Below are 22,353 nucleotides of genomic sequence, written 5' to 3' on the forward strand. Positions count from 1 at the left end.
CATGGGGCCAAGATGCAGAAGCCTAGGGCCTGACATCAGAGTAAGACAAGCGTACTCTTGACTTGGTACTGGGTTGCAAAGTTAACCCTATGTTTTCCTAGAGCTAGGCTTGGGTAGGTCCCTAAAGTATGATGGAACTGCTGGATGGAGGAAAGTGGTCCTATCTTCAGATAAAAATATTCTCTGAGGAGCAGGCGAGTCTGGGATCTTGACTCCAGCTGAAGGATGATTATTTTCACCAAAGTTTATCCCAAGGCCAAGGCTGATCTTTTTCTTCTTGATCTGATTCTTTAGGCAGAGTCATTCCTCAGTTGTCTCACTGTAGCATTTTGTAATTAGGACATTCCCTTTAGGAATTTAAAAAAAAAAAGTACAAATGTATTTATCTGTATGTTCTTTGCCTATTTTTAGTACAGATTACTTAATCAGAGTAGCAGGGAGCAATTCAGGCTACTGAAGGAGTGGAAACAGGTAGTAAGGAAAGAAAAGTGGGAAAGATCTGGGGCACTCAGTGCTTCCTGAGTTTGGAGGTTTCCAAGGGCAGAAGAGATTGATTCAGAGCACTCTAAAAGGGCTTACGTAGGAGAAGCTAAACAAAAGAGAAGGTCTCTGATTTGAATTTTGTATAATTAGGTTTTAGACATTGCATTTTAAAGTTTTGGAATGCGACCTATTATCATTTTAGAAGGAGAACTCTCAATCTTAAGTCTTGTTTTGCTATTTTTATACACAAACCAAATGTCTCTATAGTGACTCCAGCTAGAAGACAGTGATCTAGTATATGGTTATGGGCTCACTGCTATCGAACTTACATTTTGAGTTCTGATTTCTCAGTGTTCTCAAATCAAATTCTACAAAATCAAATGTGGTGAGATGTTTTATATCTATCACACTGCACCAGTGTGTCTAGCTGTACCATTTTACTGTGATTATATTATCTCTCCTGGTCACCCCACAGGAACTACTAAAACTAGAAGAACCCCAAGTTCATTCATGACCCTTTTGTGCATTCCTTGTTGTGGCTAGGAAATTCTGTGTAGAATTTAGATTGAAGAGGATGAGATGAGTTTAGGTGTGAGTTCAGGAAGTGTATGAGGTGGGCCAAGAGCATGAAGTGAAGTTAGGGCAACATAAATTCTCATACCCAGAAAATTTCCCTTTGGCCTCTTCTCATTATTCAAACTTTCCCAGGGCTTTCCCATTTGAAGCCACTCATTAACCATGTTTCTAGATACAAGCTAACTATCTGGTACATAAGAGACGCACAGAATACCCAGAAAATGTCAATAGAAGTAAATTTGATACAGTCATAATTAGGTTGATGAAATAGTGCCAGAAATTCCGTAACTTTGTTTCGGAATAATGTTAGAATAATGTGCTCATTAGCAAAATAGAAATGCCAAGGAATTCTGAGGTTATTTTGTATATTCTGTTTCCACTTTAGGGTCAGAAGTCCATTGGCAGTGTCTGTTCTGATGTGTCAGCAGTGTGAGATATGTGTGTTTGTGGCTTGCTTATATAGATAAGGAGTAGTGAGGATAACTCTGTGATTGAAAAATATCTCCCCATTCCAGTCTGCGAATTACACATTCATTTTCAGTGAGTTTACCACACTGTTTTTTTAAAAGGTTTAATGTACTCTTTAAACATCTGAATTACAGTCATTGACATTTTAGTTTGAATTTCTTTAATCCAAACGTTGATTGCCAAGGTCATTTTTACTAAAGAATAAGAGTATTATTGAAAGAATACATAGGGAGTGGGAGGGATATTTATATATCAAGGAGATCTCTGTGGCAGGCCTAGGTGGTATATTTTGGAGAGCTTAAGAACAATTAAAATTTGGGTTTTGGAAGAAGATACATTAGAAAGTGACATAAAGAAAGAAGGACATTGAAGTGAATCTTTGTTCACTTCACAGTCTTTTCTGGTCCTTTGTGCCAATAAGAATGATCTGGGGGCTTCCTCTGTTGTGTGTGGTGGAGCTTCTAATTTGAGACTAAAAGATAACATGTACTTTATCAAGAGAAAGAAATGGTTGAATGAACTATAATTTTACATTTGAGGGAGGAAGAAACCACCATTTGAAAAGTGAGAAAGATATACAATTGGAAATTTATTAGAAAGTAATTTGAAAGTGTTAAAGTAGAACTGTAAATAATGAGTGAAAACATCTTTGAATATCTGCAAGTTGTTAAGAGTGGTCTTCTGGCTTCAAATAAATGTATGCCTAGTATCAAAGCCACAGCTAATTAAAGAAATAAGAGAAAGAAGGAATAATCAGATATTAGGAGTGATCTAAAAAGCAGCAATGTTCAAAGAATTTCTTTAATTCTTACTATTATTGATGCTAAGTATTCCTCCTACATTATGTGATATATAAGTCCATCCATTTGATACGTGCACAGGCTGCTTTAAAAATGGAGTGGGGAAGTAGTAGTAAATGCCACTGAAATGTGGTTTTTAGGTGTGGTTTGGGTAGGGTTGAGAGTACCTAATAAAAATGATGAATGGACTCAAATCTTCCTTTCCTGTTTGCTATGTTTTAAGCACAGTTGTTTAAATTCCCTGTATAGTTAGAATGCATGCCCTTTTAAGAAAGCATTCGCTGAAAGTAATTGGATGTTTTCCACTCTCACATAAATCTGCTAGTAGGTGTTTGATGTTCTTGGAAAGTCAGATGACAGACATTCATTACTATCAGAGGGGCCCCTAAAGAGCAAATTCATAGTTGTTTAACAAAACAACAATTTAATGAGTCCTAGATAAAGTCCTTGGAAAGAAAATTTTATTCTGAAAGCTTTTAAACCTCAAGAAAGTAAAGCATATCAACACAATCTACATTTTCTGTGACGGAGATGAATGCTTATTTCGTTGAATTGGCATGGAAAACTTACGTATATATTACTTTTAATAACATAATTATACTAAAGTAACAGCATCAAGAAGTGATTTAGAGCAAAAGCTCTTGATGTGAACTTCCTGGGTTCAATCCCAGCTCTACCACTTATCAGTATTTGAACTTGGAATAAACCATTTGATTACTGTTTGCCTCTGTTTCTTTGGTAAGAATGAGGGTAATAATAGTAATTATTTATTTATGTTCTTTGGACAATTAAAGGAAATTCTAATTTACAAACAATACACATACCAGTATATTGTATGTACTTGTTCCTTGTATATATGTATGTATCTGTACATACAAGTACTTGTACTTGCGTTTACTTGTATACACATATATACCTTAAACATACAAGTAGGGTTTTATTATAACTGTAATGGCTTTTCTTTATACAGTTTCAGGTTTAAATATCTGAAGATTGATACAGAAAACAAAGTCACATTACTATTGACTTTTTCCCTGTCACACTGGAAATCTGTACAACAAAGCTTATAGATCTCACATATAAAGTAGATGGTGGAGAGGAAAATACCCTTCAATGGAGATAAAAGCCCCACAGTATTTTGTATTCCATTCTCATTCTCTGTCTTAATGAAGGAGAGTGACTAAAGATGAAGAAATGAAGGATTAAAGCATCTCAATCATTACCTCTGCATCACACCAATGGGTCATAATTCCTGTCTATTCTTTTTTTTTTTTTTTTTCTGGTACGCAGACCTCTCACCGTTGTGGCCTCTCCCGTTGCGGAGCACAGGCTCCGGACGCGCAGGCTCAGCGGCCATGGCTCACAGGCCCAGCTGCTCCGCAGCATGTGGGATCTTCCTGGACTGGGGCACAAACCCGTGTCCCCTGCATCGGCAGGCAGACTCTCAGCCACTGAGCCCCCAGGGAAGCCCACTCCTGTCTATTCTAAATGCTGACCCTCAAAAGGGGAGGCAGGCCTTCTTTGGGGGTCAGGAGGATGCATATAGTTGGAAAACATTCCTCAAAATGATTCTCGTATGTTCTCAGTTTCTTTCCTATTTAGATTAGCTGCCATTAGATAGTGTCCTTTTCTTGTTCTTCATGGAGAGATGATACTGTAGATAACACTTGCAGAAAAAATGTTTCTTTGCCTCCCCAAATCATGATGTTGGATAAATGTCTCATTCTACTGTGTAGTAAAAGCTAAAAGGTTAAAATGTCTATTTAGGCAGAAAAGTCAGTCTATAAAGATGCTGCTTTCAATATGTGACCAACACAGACCTGGTGGTTAGTATGGCTAAAAGGAACAGGTGTAACAAATCCAGTCACCAATATTCTGACCAGAAGAGAGTTTGTACAAATTAGAAAGACAGGGGGTTTAGTCTGAAGCCTGTTTTAAGAGATAACTTGCCAAGAAAAATAACAACCTTGCAAACCAGTGTGGCACAAGGCAGGAACACAGGTCATCTGGGTCCAGTACATTTTAATGTACTACTCAAATGTAGAGTGCAGTGAAAGAATAAGAAATGTGATAGTAGTGTTACGCAGAGAAGGGTGGTGTTTCCAAAGAAAATGTCCCAGAGGTATCTATATGGTTTTGAGTTGTGTAATGTGTAGGAATTCCTTCATCACTCATATGTAAAGAGAAGAACACTGGACACAAATGGTTGCAAGAGCATTAGTGAGGGTCAATCTAATATAGCTCAGAAACACTCTTCATGGCTGGAGAGACATTATCACCTCCTTGAGGAGGCAAAATAAGTAGCAAACACTTGAAATTAGACAAACTGTTTAAAGTTAATTAATAAAAATTCATTTAGAGATCATCTCACTAGATACTTCTTTTTAAGTAATTCCTTGATTAATTGAAATAATAACGCTATGATTTATTAAGTATATATTATGCGCCAAACATCAGACAAATCGTTTAATATAAATTACCTAATTCAACATCACAACCCTAGGTTTTCATGTGGAACATTCTATCAAAAAGTTTGATTAGGTCTAAGCTAGAGCTGTGTAGCAAGGACTGAAACCAAGTCAAGACAGCCAAGACTTTTGAAAAATATAATTACCGTTTACCTTAAAATTAGCAGAGTGCCCAGTGCATAATAGAAATCCAGTAAATAATGTGCTAAGTAGATGAATAAAATATTATACAGTACCTGTCTTGCAAATAATATTTCAGGTCTGTTATTGTTGATATATTAACATATGAATAAACAATATAATTTGTAAATTAATAAAGAATGTAAGAAAATACCAATGTACAGTGTTCATTTTAACAAGTTTTATTGAGTGTTTATTATATTTTTGACACCAATCTTGGTTCTGAAGCTTCAATAAATGAGGAAGAAGCAGTGTTTTTTCCTCGAGGAGCTCATAGTCTAACAGGGAAACAAACAAGTAAAGAGAGATATGAACAGCCAGACCATTAATAAGCTCTATGCATCTAATCAATAGTTTTGATAATCAAAAATTCAAATAATTAAATTCAGTATGTTCTCTTTAAAGCTATGTACCTCTTGGATTGGTGATTACCTTCTTATGTTCCCTGAATTATCAGTAACATTAAATATAGTATGAAATGATAACAGCCATTCTGTTAATCACATGAATTATACCTGAGGTACTCCAGGCTCATGTGAGATGAAATCAGTTACTCTTTTGTTCAGAAGTGTTTTAATTGCCTCGTTAAATGTACTTCCAAACTGAGTAATGATAATATGTACATTGAGAGTTTTCCATTTTGAGTGTTTTTCCCTCATTTACTCAATAAGTAAATGATGATAGGGAAAAAGCTTCTTGAATAGGGAAAAGCCTTCTTGACATTGGTATGGGCAATGATTTTTTTATTATGAACCGAAAATCACAGGCAGCAAAAGCAAAACTAGACATATGGGATTGCAAACTAAAAATTTTCTTCGCAACAAAGGAAACAATCAACAGAGTGAAGAGACAGTCTGCTAAATGGTAGAAAATATTTACAAAACATATATCTGGGGCTTCCCTGGTGGCGCAATGGTTGAGAGTCCGCCTGCCAATGCAGGGGACGCGGGTTCGTGCCCTAGTCCGGGAAGATCCCACATGCCGCAGAACGGCTGGGCCCGTGAGCCATGGCCGCTGAGCCTGCGCGTCTGGAGCCTGTGCTCCACAACGGGAGAGGCCACAACAGTGAGAGGCCCGCGTACAGCAAAAAAACAAAAAAAAAAAACATATATCTGATCAGGGAAGGGATTAATATTCAAAATATATAAGGGACACAAACAACTAAATAACAAGAAAACCAATAACCATATTTTGAAATGGGCAAAGGACTTGAGTAGACATTTCTCAAAAAAAAGACATACAAATGGCCAAGTGATGTATGAGAAGATTATCAACACTACTAATCATAAGGGAAATGCAAATCAAAACAACAGTGAAATATTACCTCAGACTTGTTAAAATGGCTGTCATCAAAAAAGACAAAAGATAAGTGTTGGCGAGGAAGTGGAGAAAAGGGACCCTTGCACGCTGTTGGTGGAAATGTAAATTGGTATGGCCATTAAGAAAACCAGTATGGCGATTCCTCAAAAAATTAAAGATAGAACTACCATTTGATCCAGCAATCCCACTCCTGGGTATATATCCAAAGGAAATGAAATCAGGGTCTCAGAGAGGTATCTGTTCTCCCATGTTCATTGCAGCATTATTCACGAGAGCCAAGGTATGGGAACAATGTAAGTGCGGGTGAACAAATGAATGGATAAAGAAGATGTGGTATATATATATATACACAACATTTATACATATATACAACATATATACAACAGTTATACATATATACAGCATATATACAACTATATATATATATATATATACACACACAACATTTATTCAGCCATGAGACAGGAGAAAATCCTGCCATTTGTGAAAACATGGATGAACCTGGAGGACATTATACTAAGTGAATTAAGCCAGACAGAAAGGCAAATACTGCCTACTATCACTTATATGTGGAATATAATTTTTTTTTTAAGTTGAACTCAAATGTGGAGAATACTGGTTACCAGGAGCTGGTGAGATGGGGTAAATGGGAAGATGTACTTGTAAAGAGTACAAAGTTGCAGTTATATTGAATGAATAAGTCTAAAGATCTAAAGTACAGGTATGATGACTGTATTTAACAATACTGTATTGAACACTGGAAAGATGCTAAAATAATTGATTTCAGGTACTTTCATCACACACAAAAAGATGATAACTATGTGAGGAGATATGTTAATTAGCTTGACCATAGTAATCATTTCACTCTATATGAAATCATCATGTTGTACATATTAAATATATACAAGGTTTATTTAAATGGATGAATTTAAAGGATAATAATAAGAAATACCTTTTGCTTACATAAAATTGAGTGAAAAAATTAGGTAAGCGAATGGATAGTTTGAGTTCTATTTACCACTAGAAAAATAAAAGGACTAATTTAGGAATGGGACTGATTTGCAAAAGTAAAATCAAAGTACAAACATTAAATGATACAGTTAACCCTTGAACAATTTGCGGTTAGGGTTGCCAACCCCTGTGCAATTGAAAATCCACGTATAATTTTACAGTGGTCTTCCCCCTCCCTCTGTAGCTGAGGTTCCACAACCACAGATTGTATAGTCTTGTATTACTATTTATTGAAAAAGATGCATATATAAGTGGACCTATACAGTTCGAACTGATATTGTTTAAGGGTAAACTGTATTTGGTTGCTTACTAGATGCCATGTACTATGTTTTTTATGTATATTTTTAGTTAATCTTAACAACAGTCTCAGAGATTGTTAATCTTATTCATTCCATTTTATTAATGAAGAAACTAAGGCTTAGGGATATTGTTTTTTCTAAGTTTATAGAACTAGTAAGTAGAAGAGCCAAAATTATCATCTAGGACTCTGACAATAAGGCCACATAAATTATTTGTGCTTTAATGCCTCTGTGTCTTATTGCTGCCCTATGTTTTGTTGTACGTTGTTGTCTTTTCAGAATGATGGTAGTCCCTGATTTCGGATGCAGAATATCCCAGAGGTTTTTCAGCAGTAGGTGACAATTTTCTTCAGATGATGGCATAGATCTATGGTATGGCAGGGTAATGAGCAAAGAAATTCTGCATTTTGGCTTCATGCGCAGATGCTTAAATGGGAGGAATGACCTTCCAGGCAAGGTTGCTGAGATAATAACACTGAATTGGTTCAAGATGGTTTGATTAGATGGTCTGACAGTAGAGGTTTAAAACTGAAAGAATAAGCTGTTGTAGGCCAACTGGGCTGTTGGCACTTTTTTTAGAAGTTTCATATCTTTGTTTAAGATCTTGAACAAAGATTATATTTTTCTGCTTTTTATGTAGACATAGCATCAAAAAAAAACCCACAACCTGTTTGTTTCACATTTTTAGGAGTCATTTTAGCAGCTTACCTCTTATTACTATCAGCAGTTTTTGCTGTCACATTACTTTTCTTCCTCATTTTATTATCATCAGCCTCATTACAGTACCTCCACTAGCTTCCCCTACTGTGATCTTTAGTATATGAATGTTTGTGTCATGTGCTACTGTCTTTCATCATGTTTGAATCTTGGCAAAAATTTCTTTTAACTGCAGTATTTTGTAGATAGGTTGTACTGGTCCAATGCAGTTGTTGTAATTGCTGGACAGGACTGCTATTCGTGCCAATTTTTACTTTGGAAGTTTCTGTATGATGCAAAAACTTGTTCTTAAGCACAGAATTGGGAAAAAAAAAAAAAGAACTAATTTTTTTTGATCTTTAAATAGGAAGTTTTAAAATTTCCATGCCTGTCTTTTCCTGTATTGAATCTAAGCTGAACTAAGATGTCCACACACAAAGGACATGGATTGTACTTAACAAGTTATAAAAGGAGCACCTAAAAACAATTAAAATGTGCAAAGGAAAAAAAAGATGTTAACAATAAATGAGCTAATGAAATAATATTTATAAATTGGTTATATAACATAAAACTCTCCCACTAAAATACCTTTTAAATAATTCTTCAGTTTTTATACAGGTATCACGCTAGCAATTAATAGGACAGAACATCAGTTACTTGTCTTCAAACTCTCATAGTTAGAGCCATTAGAGACTATTGATCATATACATATCATTTTGATAGGAAAATTACTACACCCCTACTTTCACAGTCATCAAGGAACATGTAAATACACAATGAACTTAAAAAAGACCAAGACATACTCGCTGGATCAATCTGATCTTAATGGAACAATCCATGGTATGTAATGCAACGATGTACAAACATAGAAAGAGGCAGTGCACCGTAGGAAAAGGAAATGGTTTAGCCACACTCTTACCCATGTATAGAATGACACTAATCACATTTCTTGTAGTTAATTTAGGTGCTCTTTTCTGTCATTAGACTGTGAGTTCTTTTGAAGCAAAGACAATGAGTTATTTATCTTGTCATCTCCTTTACCCGGCAATATATCTAGTGGTAGAAACTCTGTAAATACTCATTGAATAAATGAATTTTTAAAAATACCACTTTACAATTACTACTAGTTTTCAGGCAGAAAGTTGAGAGAGAGGAAAAATAATCCTGGAAGAACTAATGATATTAGTTCTTGATATTAGGGGGCATCAGGCATGTATTTGCCTTAGCAATATATAGCTCTTAACAACTGGTGTGTGCTTAGTCATCTAAATTTTACCTATTGAGGTGCACTCTTTAATAACACTGTTAATTAAAGATAGAGTATAATTTGAAATGGTAATCATTAAAATGATGAAACTTATGTATTATGACATATAGTATTATTTTACAAAAAATAAATAAATAGGGCTTCCTTGGTGGCGCAGTGGTTGAGAGTCCGCCTGCCGATGCAGGGGACGTGGGTTCGTGCCCCGGTCCGGGAAGATCCCACATGCCGCGGAGCGGCTGGGCCCGTGAGCCATGGCCGCTGAGCCTGCGCGTCCGGAGCCTGTGCTCCGCAATGGGAGAGGCCACAACAATGAGAGGCCCGCAAAAACAAAATAACAACAACAACAAAAAACTATCCCTCTAAGTATGCTTAGATGATATTTCATGCTCAGTTAAAATTAATGTGAAAACTTATAATGCATTCAGGTACATAATATTATAAACAATCTTTTGCACCATTTTATAAAATTTAGAAAATGTTTTAGACCTATAATTTCTCCTTCCCATTGTACATTTGGGGTAGCTGAATAATATAATTATAGAATAACCATATTTTAAAGCCAGATGACACCTTAGCATTTCTAGGACCTTAGTAGGTGGGATAAACTTGATTTCAAGCTATGGCTCAATTGCTGTAACTACGAATTTTGGAATTATACATTTCTGCTCAAAGCCTTGATTTCTTCATCTTTAAAACTGATAGGTAAGATGATACAGCTACTTCGGAAGGCAGTTTGGCAGTTTCTAACAAAGCTAAACAAACGTATGGATGCCAAGGGGGAAGGGGAGGTGGGATGAATTGGTAGATTGGGATTGACATACATACACTATTGATACTATGTATAAAATAGATAACTAATGAGAACCTACTGTACAGCACAGAGAATGCTACTCAGTGCTATGTGGTGACCTAAATGGGAAGGAAATCCAAAAAAAAAAGGGGATATATGTATACATATAGCTGATTCATTTGCTGTACAGTAGAAACTAACACAACATTATAAAGCAACTATATTCCAATAAAAATTAAAAGAAAAAAAAAAACCCTAAACATACTCTTAACATACGACCTAACAATCACCACACTCCTTGGTATTTACCAAAATAAAATGAAAAGTTACATCCATACAAAAACATGCACATAGATGTTTATAGCAGCTTTATTCATAATTGCCAAAATCTGCATGCAAGCAAGATGTCCTTCAGTAGGTAAATGAATAAATAAACTGTGGTACGTCCACACAATGGAATATCATCCAGTGCTAAAATGAAATAAGCCAACAAGCCATGGAGGAAACGTAAACGCATAGTACTGAATGAAAGAAGCCAATCTGAAAAAGATACATACTGTATGCTTCCAATTACGTGACATTCTGAAAAACGCAAAACTGTGGAGACAGTAAAAAGGCCAGTGGTTGCCAGGGGTTGCATGGGGGATAAATAAATAGGCAGAGCACAGAGGACTTTTAGGGCACTGCAGCTGTTCTGTATGATACTACGATGGTGGATATATGTCATTATACCTTTGTTCAAACCCAAAGAATGTAAAATAGCAAGAGTGAACTCTAATGTATTAAACTTTGGACTTTGGGTGATAATATTGTGTCAGTGTAGCTTCATGGACAGGAAAAAATGTACTACTCTGGTTGGGGATGTTGATAGTGGGGAGGCTGTGCATGAGTGGGTGAGTGGGGACCTTTGTACTTTCTGCTCAGTTTTGCTGTGAATGTAAAACTTCCCTTAAAAACAAAGTTTATTATGTTTTGAAAAAAAATGATAGGTAAGAAACCTACCTCTTAGGCATGTTATAAGAATTTAATGAAATAATGTGCATATATGTTGACTATGATATGCACATTATGGAAAACAGGCATTCCAAAATTATTTGTTAAAAACTCAAGGGCTTCCCTGGTGGCCTAGTGGTTGAGAATCTGCCTACCAATGCAGGGAACATGGGTTCGAGCCCTGGTCTGGGAAGATCCCACATGCCGCGGAGCAACTAGGCCCGTGAAACACAACTACTGAGCCTGCGCGTCTGGAGCCTGTGCTCCACAACAAGAGAGGCCGCAAGAGTGAGAGGCCCGAGCACCGCGATGAAGAGTGGCCCCCGCTTGCCGCAACTAGAGAAAGCCCTTGCACAGAAACGAAGACCCAACGCAGCCATAAATAAATAATAATATCCCCTAATATGATGATTTATTAAAAAAAAATCAAGCAAATTGACGATCAGAGATGTTACTGTGTAAAAGCTAGGAAAGAGTTGGGAAAAGGATCAAACTTTTTCTTAATTATATTCTTGGAAAATTGAAGAATGTTCAAAATTCCTATCACATTAATTATAGATATCTGTAAATTATGAATGTTATTGAATATGTAAGATTGAACATTATCAGTTTTCTTCCAGTTTAGAAGCTGAACACAGTGCTTGTTAAAGGTCTCAAGTGGACTTGGCACTGAATAGTGAATGTTTCAAGAATCTTCTTTGCTGTTGTAATTGATGAACCAGTATTGATTCATTAACTACCTTCTGCAGTTTACATTAGGATTCACTATGTGTTTTAAATTCTATGGCTTTTACAAATGTAATAATGACATGCATCCATCATGACAGTATCATACAGAATAGTGCCACTATGCTGAAAATACCCTGTGTTACATCTATTCATTCCTCCCTTTTTACCCCTGAATCCCTGGCAACCACTGATGTTTTTTTACTGTGTCCATAGTTTTGCCTTTTCCAAAATGTCATATAGTTGGAATACTGCAGTATGTAACCTTTTCATATTGGCTTAATTTATTATCAATATGTATTTAAATTTCCTCCATGTCTTTTTATAGCTTGATAGTTAATTTATTTCCATTGCTGTATAATATTCCATTGTATTGATGTATAACAGTTTGTTTATCCATTCTCCTGTTGAAGGATATCTTGGTTACTTCCAAGTTTTGGTAATTATAAGCCAAGCTTCAGTAAATGTTCATGCGAAGTTTTTGTGTAGATGTAAGTTTTCACCTCATTTGGGTAAATACCAAGTAGCACAATTGCTGGGTCACATGGTAAGAGCATGTTTGGTTTTATAAGAAACTGACAAATTGTCTTTCAGAGTGGCTGTACCATTTTGCATTTCCACCAGCAATGAATGAGAGTTCCTGTTGCTTTGTATTCTCCTCAGTACTTGGTATTCTCAGGGTTCTGAATTTTGGCCATTCTAATAGGTGTGTAGTGGTATCTCATTGTTGTTTTAATTGCAATTCCCTGATGATATGTGATGTTAAGTGTCCTTTCATATGCTTACTTTTCATTTATGTCTTCTTTGTTTGGGTGTCTTTGTTAGATCTTTTGCTAATATTTATAGACTTTTTAATTTTTATTGTTGAATTTTAAGAATTCTTTGTAGATTTTAGATACCAGTCCTTTTGCAAATATATTTTGCAAATATTTTTTTCTGATCTGTGCTTGCCTTTTCATTCTCTTAACAAACAGTGACTTTCACAGAGCAGAAATTTTAAATTTTTATGAAGTCCCCTTTGTTAATATTTCCTTTCATTTTTTATACTTTCAGTGTTGTATTTAAAAAGTCATTTCCAAATGCAAGGCTACCTAGATTTTCTCCTAGGAGCTTTAAAGTTTTGCACTTTACATGTAAGTCTATGATTCCACATGTAATTTATCCTTTACATTTTTTCCCCATGGGTAGAAAAAATACTTGAGAAATTAGTAGCTTTCAAGACAAAATACACAGTCAAAGAATAATTTTCCAAAGCTGAAAGCAAGACTTTTACAAATTTAAAGTGAACAGCTGTCAAAAATTCACTATTGAGAGACCCCAAGATGATAATACTTGTTTAAGGAAAACTGGATAAAGAAAGAATGGTTAAATAAAATTCTAACTTAGAAAAAAAAAACTGGTTGATGGTCCCATAGAACGGTAAAAATGTAACCTTCAGTATTATGTTTTCTATAAAAATTATTCCCATCTCAGATAAAAATTTATTTGCATTCCTGTGTGACAAGAATTATTTACCCAGCTATCCCTTTTAACAAAATGAGCATCTACAGAACTGTAAAACCCCTACAGAATTGTAAAACATCCTAACCAATAGTAAATAGCAGGTGGTAAAAAGATACACACTGCTGGAGAATTAGATATCTGCCAGGTAGGCTTGGTTCACAATGTCTGCCCAGGAGGGCACTGAAGGGACAAGCAATAGTACCTTTTGCCTATTTCTAAGCTTTTGATAAATTTCTTTACTTCACAGAGAAAACTGTTATAAGAGCCTACTTGAGACTTATGGAAAGAAATATGAAGACTTCAGTGACTTTGTGTGTGTGTGCGTGTGTGTGTGTGTGTGTGTGTGTGTGTGTGTGTTTATTTCTATAGAACTGTGTCTGCGTAAGTACTGCAGAATTCCTTTAAGTATAGTTTGGTAAAGAACTAGTTTGGGAATAGCAATCTTTATTTTTCTTTTGATTATTGTCAGAAGTGGGTCAAGTAAGTTTGAGCTGGTTAAAGTCCAATGAAGAATAAATAGCTTATAGTGCAGAGAAACTAGGCAAACTTCTGTGATAAAAATTAACAAAACTTCGTTAAAATGATGAGATAATTTTGACTATCGTATTTTGGGAATAAAAGATAATGAAAGAAAGTAATTCTTACCAATATTTTATAATAACTATAAATGGAGTATAACCTTTAAAAATTGTGAATCACTATATTGTACACCTATAACTTATATAATATTAATATTTTACATCAACTATACTTCAATAATTTCTTTTTAATTTTTAAAAAGAAAATTCTTTCTGGTTTCTAGCTTTTAAACCCTTTACAGAAGGGGATTTACCTTTATCTTTTACATCATCTACATTTTCTAACACATAGCAATACTTAGGTTCAGGAAAGGAGACAGAGGAAAGGTTCTAAGGATGTAGAAAAGGGATACGAAATTTCAAAAAGTTTTACATTTAGCTATATACATGTTCTTTATTCTCAGAATAGTATTTGCCTAGATATTTATGCAGGATATTAGTTCTTTGGAGAACAATCATCATGATCAAATTCTTACTAAAAAAATTTTGGCCACCTTTAAGTAGATACATAAACAACAATTAACTTATATACTGGTGTATTCCATTGGCTTTATAGCTTCTTTTTGGTGGGGGGGAGTGAAGGAGAAAAATTACTGTGTAGTTGCCTGTGTAATGAATTTTAAATTTACAGGTAGAGATTCAGGTGTGCAAAATTGAAACATTTTCTTATACATAGTTAAATCTCTGAGCTCATATACAATGGGTTGCTAAACTTAATCTTGCCAATTTAAGAAACTCAATCTCTTTTGGCTTATAATTCAGTCTCTTTAGGAAAAAGTTTCCTCTTTAGAAAAAGATTCTTTTCTCTCTTCTCTGTTCTCCTTTCCTCCTTAGAATTTTGTTTTACATATGCAGATATCAGGGGAGGAAACGGTGGTAGATTATTCCCCATTCAATGGATTATAGCATAAACCTCTTCAGGCTTTGCCATTGATGTATTCAAACCCCAGCTTTGGGAATTAAAAGAAAGCAACTTTAAGTGTGGCTTTTGCGAATAAAATGTCCTTCTACTTTAGGTCTGTTCTTTGGGTTATGGATTTATAAAATTCTGCTTTGTATGTTTTCTACTTTCCCTGAGGCAAGTTCTAGCTTTAATTGTAGAAAACTGAAGAATTAAGAAAAAAATCGTCGAAAAAAATTTAAAATATATTTCAAAATCTTCTTGTGCTACTCTTGCTGCGATGACTGAAGATGGAGCCACCCACAGAAGTTTGCAACCAATGAAATGTCCTGCAGTCTAAGATCAGTTCCTTTATTGCCCTCTTTATTACTGTTTTCCAGCATAATAAAAATCATCCTTTGCCTCTCAGGATAGCTATAAAATGAGTGACAGTAATTGCTAGTCATTCAGCTATTCTCTGCTCTTAAAATAATGTACTTCAGGATTTGCAGTAATACTAGGACATTTCACCCCTCACCCCAAATCAAATGTTAAGCTGACACTTTGAAACGATTAAGACAAATCTTCAATCAATCCTTCAAAACATATAGTACAGTTGACCCTTGAACAACGTGGGTTTGAACTGCGCAGGTCCACTTTCATGAGGATATTTTTCAACAGTAAATATCACAGTACTACACCGTCCATGGTTAGTTGAATCTGCAGAGGAACTGGGGATATGGAGGGCCAACTATTGACACAAGTTATACACGAGTTAGCGCCAGCATTGTTCAACAGTCAACTGTTTTCCAAGTGTACTTGTTTTATAATAACGTATTTTCTTTCTTTTAAACCTCATTGTAAAAGTTATGTAATTGTTAAATCCAAGTACATGTGCAGTTGAGAAAAAAAATAAATTGGAGGTAGAGTTCCTAATGATTTTTTCTGCGTCTAATGAGTAAACTCATTCCATCAGCGAAGACTTAAGAGATATGTCAGTAGAAAGTTTTATGCAAAGTATTTGGTGTTTTATTTCTTTCCTATAGGTGTGGATTTATATATCTAGACATAAAAACTCAAGCTATCATGAAGGCCTTTTTAACTACTTAAGTTCACCTTAAATAAAGGAGTACTTGTTTTTAAGACATTAGCTTAATGTTTAGTTACTGTGTATATGGGAGGTGCCCAATATTTTTTTTCTTTTTCTGGTACTCTGTGTTTAGAATTTCATGCAAATAATTGTTGCTGGCATTTTGTGAAACATTCAGAATAATGGGGAAGTGTCACAATAATGGAAATCTTACAAACCTTTCCTAATGCTTCTGCGCTATATTTAATCTTAGTAATTCAAAAGATCATTTAGTCATCATCTCCGGCATTCTCAATATAGCTGCTTCAGATAAACGCTGGGTATATGCTTCTTGTCATTTATTTTCCTTATTTTTTATATTGTATATTTTCATGTAAGGTTTTTATTTCCATATCTGACCTTAACTCTATGGTTCTTCAACATAATTAACACCAGGGCTTCTGATTGTGTTGGGCAATCTAAAGCAATAACCACACAAACTTCTATAAGGCCAAGCAAAAAAGAATCAGAAAAAATTTTACTGTATATTTTATTCTCCATTTAAAGTAATGAAATAAATTGTGAAGCATATATATCATTGTTTTATAGAAGTGAACATTCATTGTTAGTGAATATTTTTTGTATTTTTTCCAGTGAAAAATTCATAGGAAAAAAATAGTTTGTGACAGCTGTAATTTCACCTTTAATTAAACAGAAATTACTGAGTTTATTAGATAATTAATTTTCCAAAAATGAACAATGTTTTTTCTTTCCTAAATATCTTTTCACTTTCACAGAACTGAGAAAACCAGCTCTGCAATCTAAAATTAAGCACCTTTAGTGAATACAGATTAAACATGCATTGAATACATATATATTGTGTTTGCTTTTAAAAATACCAACATATTTTGGAAAATAACAGCTTCTTAATGTGTCATTAAAGGGCACATCTGTGGATTTTTAAAAAACTGGTCATTATTACGCCTTCCACATTTATACTTGTACTTCAGTTCCAAGGGAAACATGATGATGATGATACACATGTGCTTTCTGTTGAGATGGGACTGTGCCTCGATTTATTACAGGCCTTAATGACACATTCATAACTGAATGCTACAAATTAGGTTAAAACTCCAGTGAATTTATAATAAAGGTTTTCAGTACTTAATCTTTTTCATGCAAATGAACTTATGTCTTTAATGTGGCTTAAATTGACTAATTTTAAGGCTACAGAAATGTGTCTACCAATGTTCATAACCCATGATTTAGTATTTAGACAAAATAATGTACTGTTCCCAGGTGCATCTTATAAGAAGACTTCATTCAACAAACATTCTGGTTAACCTAACAGGTGCTATGTACTGTACCAAGGGCTAGATACCTCAAGGAATAAGATAAAATTCCTGCACTCATATATATGTGTTAGTATACTAGAGAGATAGTTTCATTAGTATATCACTAAAACACAGAAAGAAGCTCTAATGAAAACATACAAACCATTTTATGTAAACCCCAAACAACTTGGAACAAAGTTTGCCTTGTTCTAGGTCAGCATGGATTTCCTGAGGCAGGACATTTAACTAGTGTCTTAAAAGAATATTAAGGAATTCCCTGGTGGTCCAGTGGTTAGGACTCTGCCCTTTCACTGCAGGGGGTACGGGTTTGGTCCCTGGTAGGGGAACTAAGATCCTGCAAGCCATGAGGCATGGCCAAAAAAAAAAAAAAGAATAGTAGGAGTTGAGCAAGCAGACGAGAGGGGATTGGCAATTACGATATTGTGATTTAGAATAAGAGGTGTATCTTTGGTCTTTTCCTGCTTCTGGCACAGAACTCCTAAAACCCTTGGAATATACTGAGTGATGAGGGCCATAAAGCTGTCTTTTGTATGTTAATGAGATGACTTTGGGACACCCCCCCCCCCCCCCCGCCGTAGGATGGGGGCTGGTTGACAGGGCAACCAACCATGTGATTAGAACTTTTAGTTCCAGCCCTTTACCTCTGGGAAGGGTAGAGGGGCTGGAGGCTGAATCAGTTGCCAACGACCAGTGATTTAATCAATCATGCCTATGTAATGAAGCCGCCATAAAATCCCAAAAGGATGGGTTTTGGAGAGCTTCTAGGTTGGTGAGCACATGGAGATTTGGGGAGAGTGGCATGCCTGGAGAGGGCATGGGGCTCTGGGCCTTTCCCCATACCTTACCCTCTGCATCTCTTCCATCTGGCTGGTCCTGAGTTATAAAAGTTAAATCTAGTAAGTAAAATGGTTCTCTGAGTTCTGTGAGCTACTCTAAGCAAAATAATCAAACCTAAAAAGGAGGTTGTGGGAACCTCTGATTTATAGCTAGTTGGTCAGAAATATATGTAACAACCTGAAGTTGGACCAGCGTCTGAAGTCCAGAAGGGGGGAACCTTCAAATTGTAGCAGAAGCACAGGTAACGATCTAGGCTTTTGACTGGTGTCTGTAGGGGGGTGGGAAGGGGCAGTCTTGTGGGACTAAACCCTTAACCTGTGGAATCTGATGCTATCTCCAGGTAGATGGTGTCAGAATTGAGTTGAATTACACGTCACCCAGCTGGTGTACAAAGAGTTGCTTGTTGTTGTGGGGAAGCACGCCCCCCCGACACACACACGTTGACATTGGGTCCAGGAACCCAAAAGAACAGTCTAGGTCAAGGTTCTAATATGCCCACAGGCACAGAGACATGAAAAAACATGGCAGATTTGGAAAATTGTAAAATAGATATAACTAAAGCATGAGGGACCTGCAGAGGAATAGTAGACATCAGGTCTAAGAAGTTCACCAACGACCATATTCTTTGATGGTTTGGCTATTATGCTCTACAAAATAAGAGGAAGGTGTGACTCTGCAAGGAAATAGCTTTATGAATACCTGTCTTGTGTAGCTTACCTGCAGAAAGTCAGCAAATCCAGGGAGAGGGAGAGGGAGAGGGAGAGAGGGGGGGAGAAGGGGAGGGGGAGGGGGAAGGAGAAGTTAACAATATGTTCTGGAATTACTGAGGCCTTTTTGTTGTAGTTGTTTTCTCTGTGTGTTTTGAAGTAGTAGAGTCTTTAAAGATTTGGGGTGGGGATTCATTTAATAAAAATAGAAACCGTTTCTTTAGTATTCTTTTAATTTCTTAGAAATATCATTGCCCATGCTTGTTGATATTCTACCTATTTACTCAGCTCCACTCATTAGTTTTATTCCGGGAGTATTAATCATTTTATAGAAAAAGTAAACATTGTTGGACTATACTAATAACTCCCAGCGGTCTTCATGCCTTAATCATGCAAAGAAGAAGGAGAGAAAGAGGTCTGGAGATACTCTTCAGAGTGAGCAAATTTCTCTGGGATTCATTTACTTCAAATCAATCAATCTTTTTAAAGCCCTTTTTATATATGTCTTTTCACAGATGTAGTGAGGTTATTGCTTTACAGTATAAAATTATATATTTCACCATTTTCATCATTTGCTAATTTATAATATTTCTGTAATTGTGTTAAATATCGTACATCAGTGAACATTAGTTGAATGGAACACCATAGTTATTTTTCTATATATTTAGGGCAGGTGATTTTTTTAAGAGTTTCATAATCTGCATAGTATTGTGCTTAATCAGGATTAAGTATTCCATCATTATACATTTTATTTTTGTTTCAATCTAGAATCTTTCCTTAATTTCCATCTGTAAGTCACTCAAGTCTAAAATCTAATCTACTGGAACTAGAATCTAAAATAAGATGCAATCTGTAAAATTTGCTGATAAAAATGCAAAATTTTTGTTTTACAAGATGAGCTATTGAAAAAGGTATAATTAAAGTCACATCTGTATTTTTTCTTCTTAGTTGTCAATGTCTTTTATTCCCAATGTGCACATTATCCGCAACCAGAAATTAACATGAATTATAGTATGCTAGATTTGTGTGATTAAAAAAAAAACACGAAACTAATTTGACCTGTTTACTTACAGAGAGCCATATCCTAGAAGATGTCAACAAATGTATCATAGCCTTGAGAGACCAGGATGCTGATAATTTAGATCGAGCTGCAGGTGCTATCAGAGGACGGGCCGCAAGAGTTGCTCACATTGTCACAGGTGAAATGGACAGTTACGAGCCAGGAGCTTACACAGAAGGTGTGATGAGAAATGTTAACTTCCTGACAAGTACTGGTAAGTCTCTGTCCCCAATAACAGCTGCTCTCTTCCTGACATTTGCATCTACATAGCTACCAAATATTCATACATATGGAAAGGAGATCTCAGTCTGTGTGGCTTGTTTTGAAATAGATTGCTCTACTATCTGATGGGAGCTTGCATCCTGTGGTTGTGTGATTTGAAATTTATCTCTGGGAAGTAAATATATTCACTGGAGAAAAAAGGCTTTTATACATATATGCATTATATAAATTACCCACAGGCCTTTAGCCACTTATGAATGTTTATTAATGCTAGAGTTGGTAGGAGATATAATTAGGCCAGATGTGATAAGTATGTAATAGTTTCCAAGCTCTCTTTTAGCTGTCTGATTGGTACCCCCCAGGTTTTTGTTTACATTGCTTAAACAGAACAAACTTGTCCTATGTTTCCAGAGAAATGCTTTCTACCTTCTTTTGAAATCTGTTTGCAAAGCACTATTTTGTTCTTTCACATAATCTTTGATTACTTAAGAAATACCAGACCAGGATTTTGTTTTGGTTGCAGCACCGAAGTTAATATTTTCTGAAATCAGCTAATGAATGCTTAGTTTTTGAATCACACATTAAAATAGTATTCCTATTTTAGCACTGTTATTAACATTTCTCCAAGACACTTATAGAACATTCAAAGAAGCATTTAAATTCATATGAATTCAAAAACAGTGGATGCAATTTGAATGAGGGCAACCAACCATCTTTAGAAGTCATCATGGCAGTAGTTTTTCTTGTGAAAAGCCCTTGTAATCTGTGAAAACCTCAGGCTGAATTTTTCTTATTAATTACTTCATAAGAGGAGAGTGACAGTGGACCCATGATTCCTAAAATATTTGAAATTCCATACTTAAGTCATTGATCCTACCTAGAGAATTGTTCATATTATGCATGGGGCATATTGTGCTTGGATGTACATACTTGTTTTGTGAAAGGGGTAGAAGGGATCGGGATGGGTGATTTGGGGGGAGAGGAAGCTGCTCCTTGAAATTAATAAAGATAAGCTTATCAGCATTTGAATAGCCTTCATTAGGGAATAGTTCTGAAGAGCTGTACCACAAGGTAGCCTTGGCAAGTTTTGTAGAGAACTGAGGATTAGTGTTGCTCTTTTCCTAGCATGTTGATACAGAACTCATTAATGAATCTTGGCGCATAGTTTTCTCAGTAGCTCTTTAAAAATATTTCTAAAACAATGAAATGCTTAAGATATACTAAGGAAAGATGAAGGAGGTGTATTTGCAACTCTTGATATGATATTTCTATACTACTCAAAAGTCACTGGTGTCACGAATAGGGTACAGGGTAGTTGCTTTATCAGTGAGGTGTGGCGATACATTTACTTGCTTAAGGAGATAATTGTGTTAGAGTAGTTCAGCATCTCTTCCCTAAACTAAATTTAGCTGGTCCTTTCCTGTTGGTCAAAATCAAGTACAGAATTCTCTGATTTTTTTCTACCTTCTGGGGATAGCATTGTAAGTAAAAAGAAGAAGGCATCAGTGGTTCTCCTTTTAGCCAGTGAAAAATGTCCTATAGGGAACTGACTAAAGTCTACCGAAATTGTACCTACATCTTGTTTCTGTCTCCGTTTTGTAATTGTATTGGTAATGTCTTGTGAACACACTCTTATAGTCACCATGTCTGTATGAGGTACTAAGTTTATAGTTTTATTCTCTATAGTATAGCGCCCATATCTGGACTTCATATGCAAAGAAGTGGAAGTGAAATTTTGAAGTGTCCAGAATGTGAAATGTGTTGTGGGAACACTCCATTCACAATCAATTCTTATAATCTGAAATCAGAAAACAAAAATGAAACAAAGTTATTTACACATTTAATTACAATTTTGTCAATACCTGTATGATTTATGATGACCTTACAAAATAACTAACCAATATGGCTACATTATCATTCAATCAGAAGAGAGAGAAATCCTTTTTCCTCTAATTACTTGTATGTAACTTTAATTGAAATTCTCCAGGTAAATTATGTCCTGTACCCCAAATACAAATACAATAAATATGGAATAATGCTGGGTTATTCTGTATAAGTCACATCT

The 22,353-nt window shown here is 35.5% G+C and overlaps 1 protein-coding gene across 1 annotated transcript in view; it reads left to right on the forward strand.

The window, feature by feature from the left end:
• The window catches only part of CTNNA3 (catenin alpha 3), a 1,571,950-nt gene that overhangs the window by 1,161,533 nt on the left and 388,064 nt on the right, over positions 1-22,353 (forward strand). Inside the window, exon 12 of the mRNA XM_030862371.2 lies at positions 20,080-20,280. Within this exon, the coding sequence (XP_030718231.1) occupies positions 20,080-20,280 (201 nt within the window). The remainder of the gene's footprint in view (positions 1-20,079; positions 20,281-22,353) is intronic.

The sequence above is a fragment of the Globicephala melas genome, chromosome 16 (genome assembly GCF_963455315.2).
Source record: "Globicephala melas chromosome 16, mGloMel1.2, whole genome shotgun sequence".
In the NCBI taxonomy this organism is placed as follows: domain Eukaryota; kingdom Metazoa; phylum Chordata; class Mammalia; order Artiodactyla; family Delphinidae; genus Globicephala; species Globicephala melas.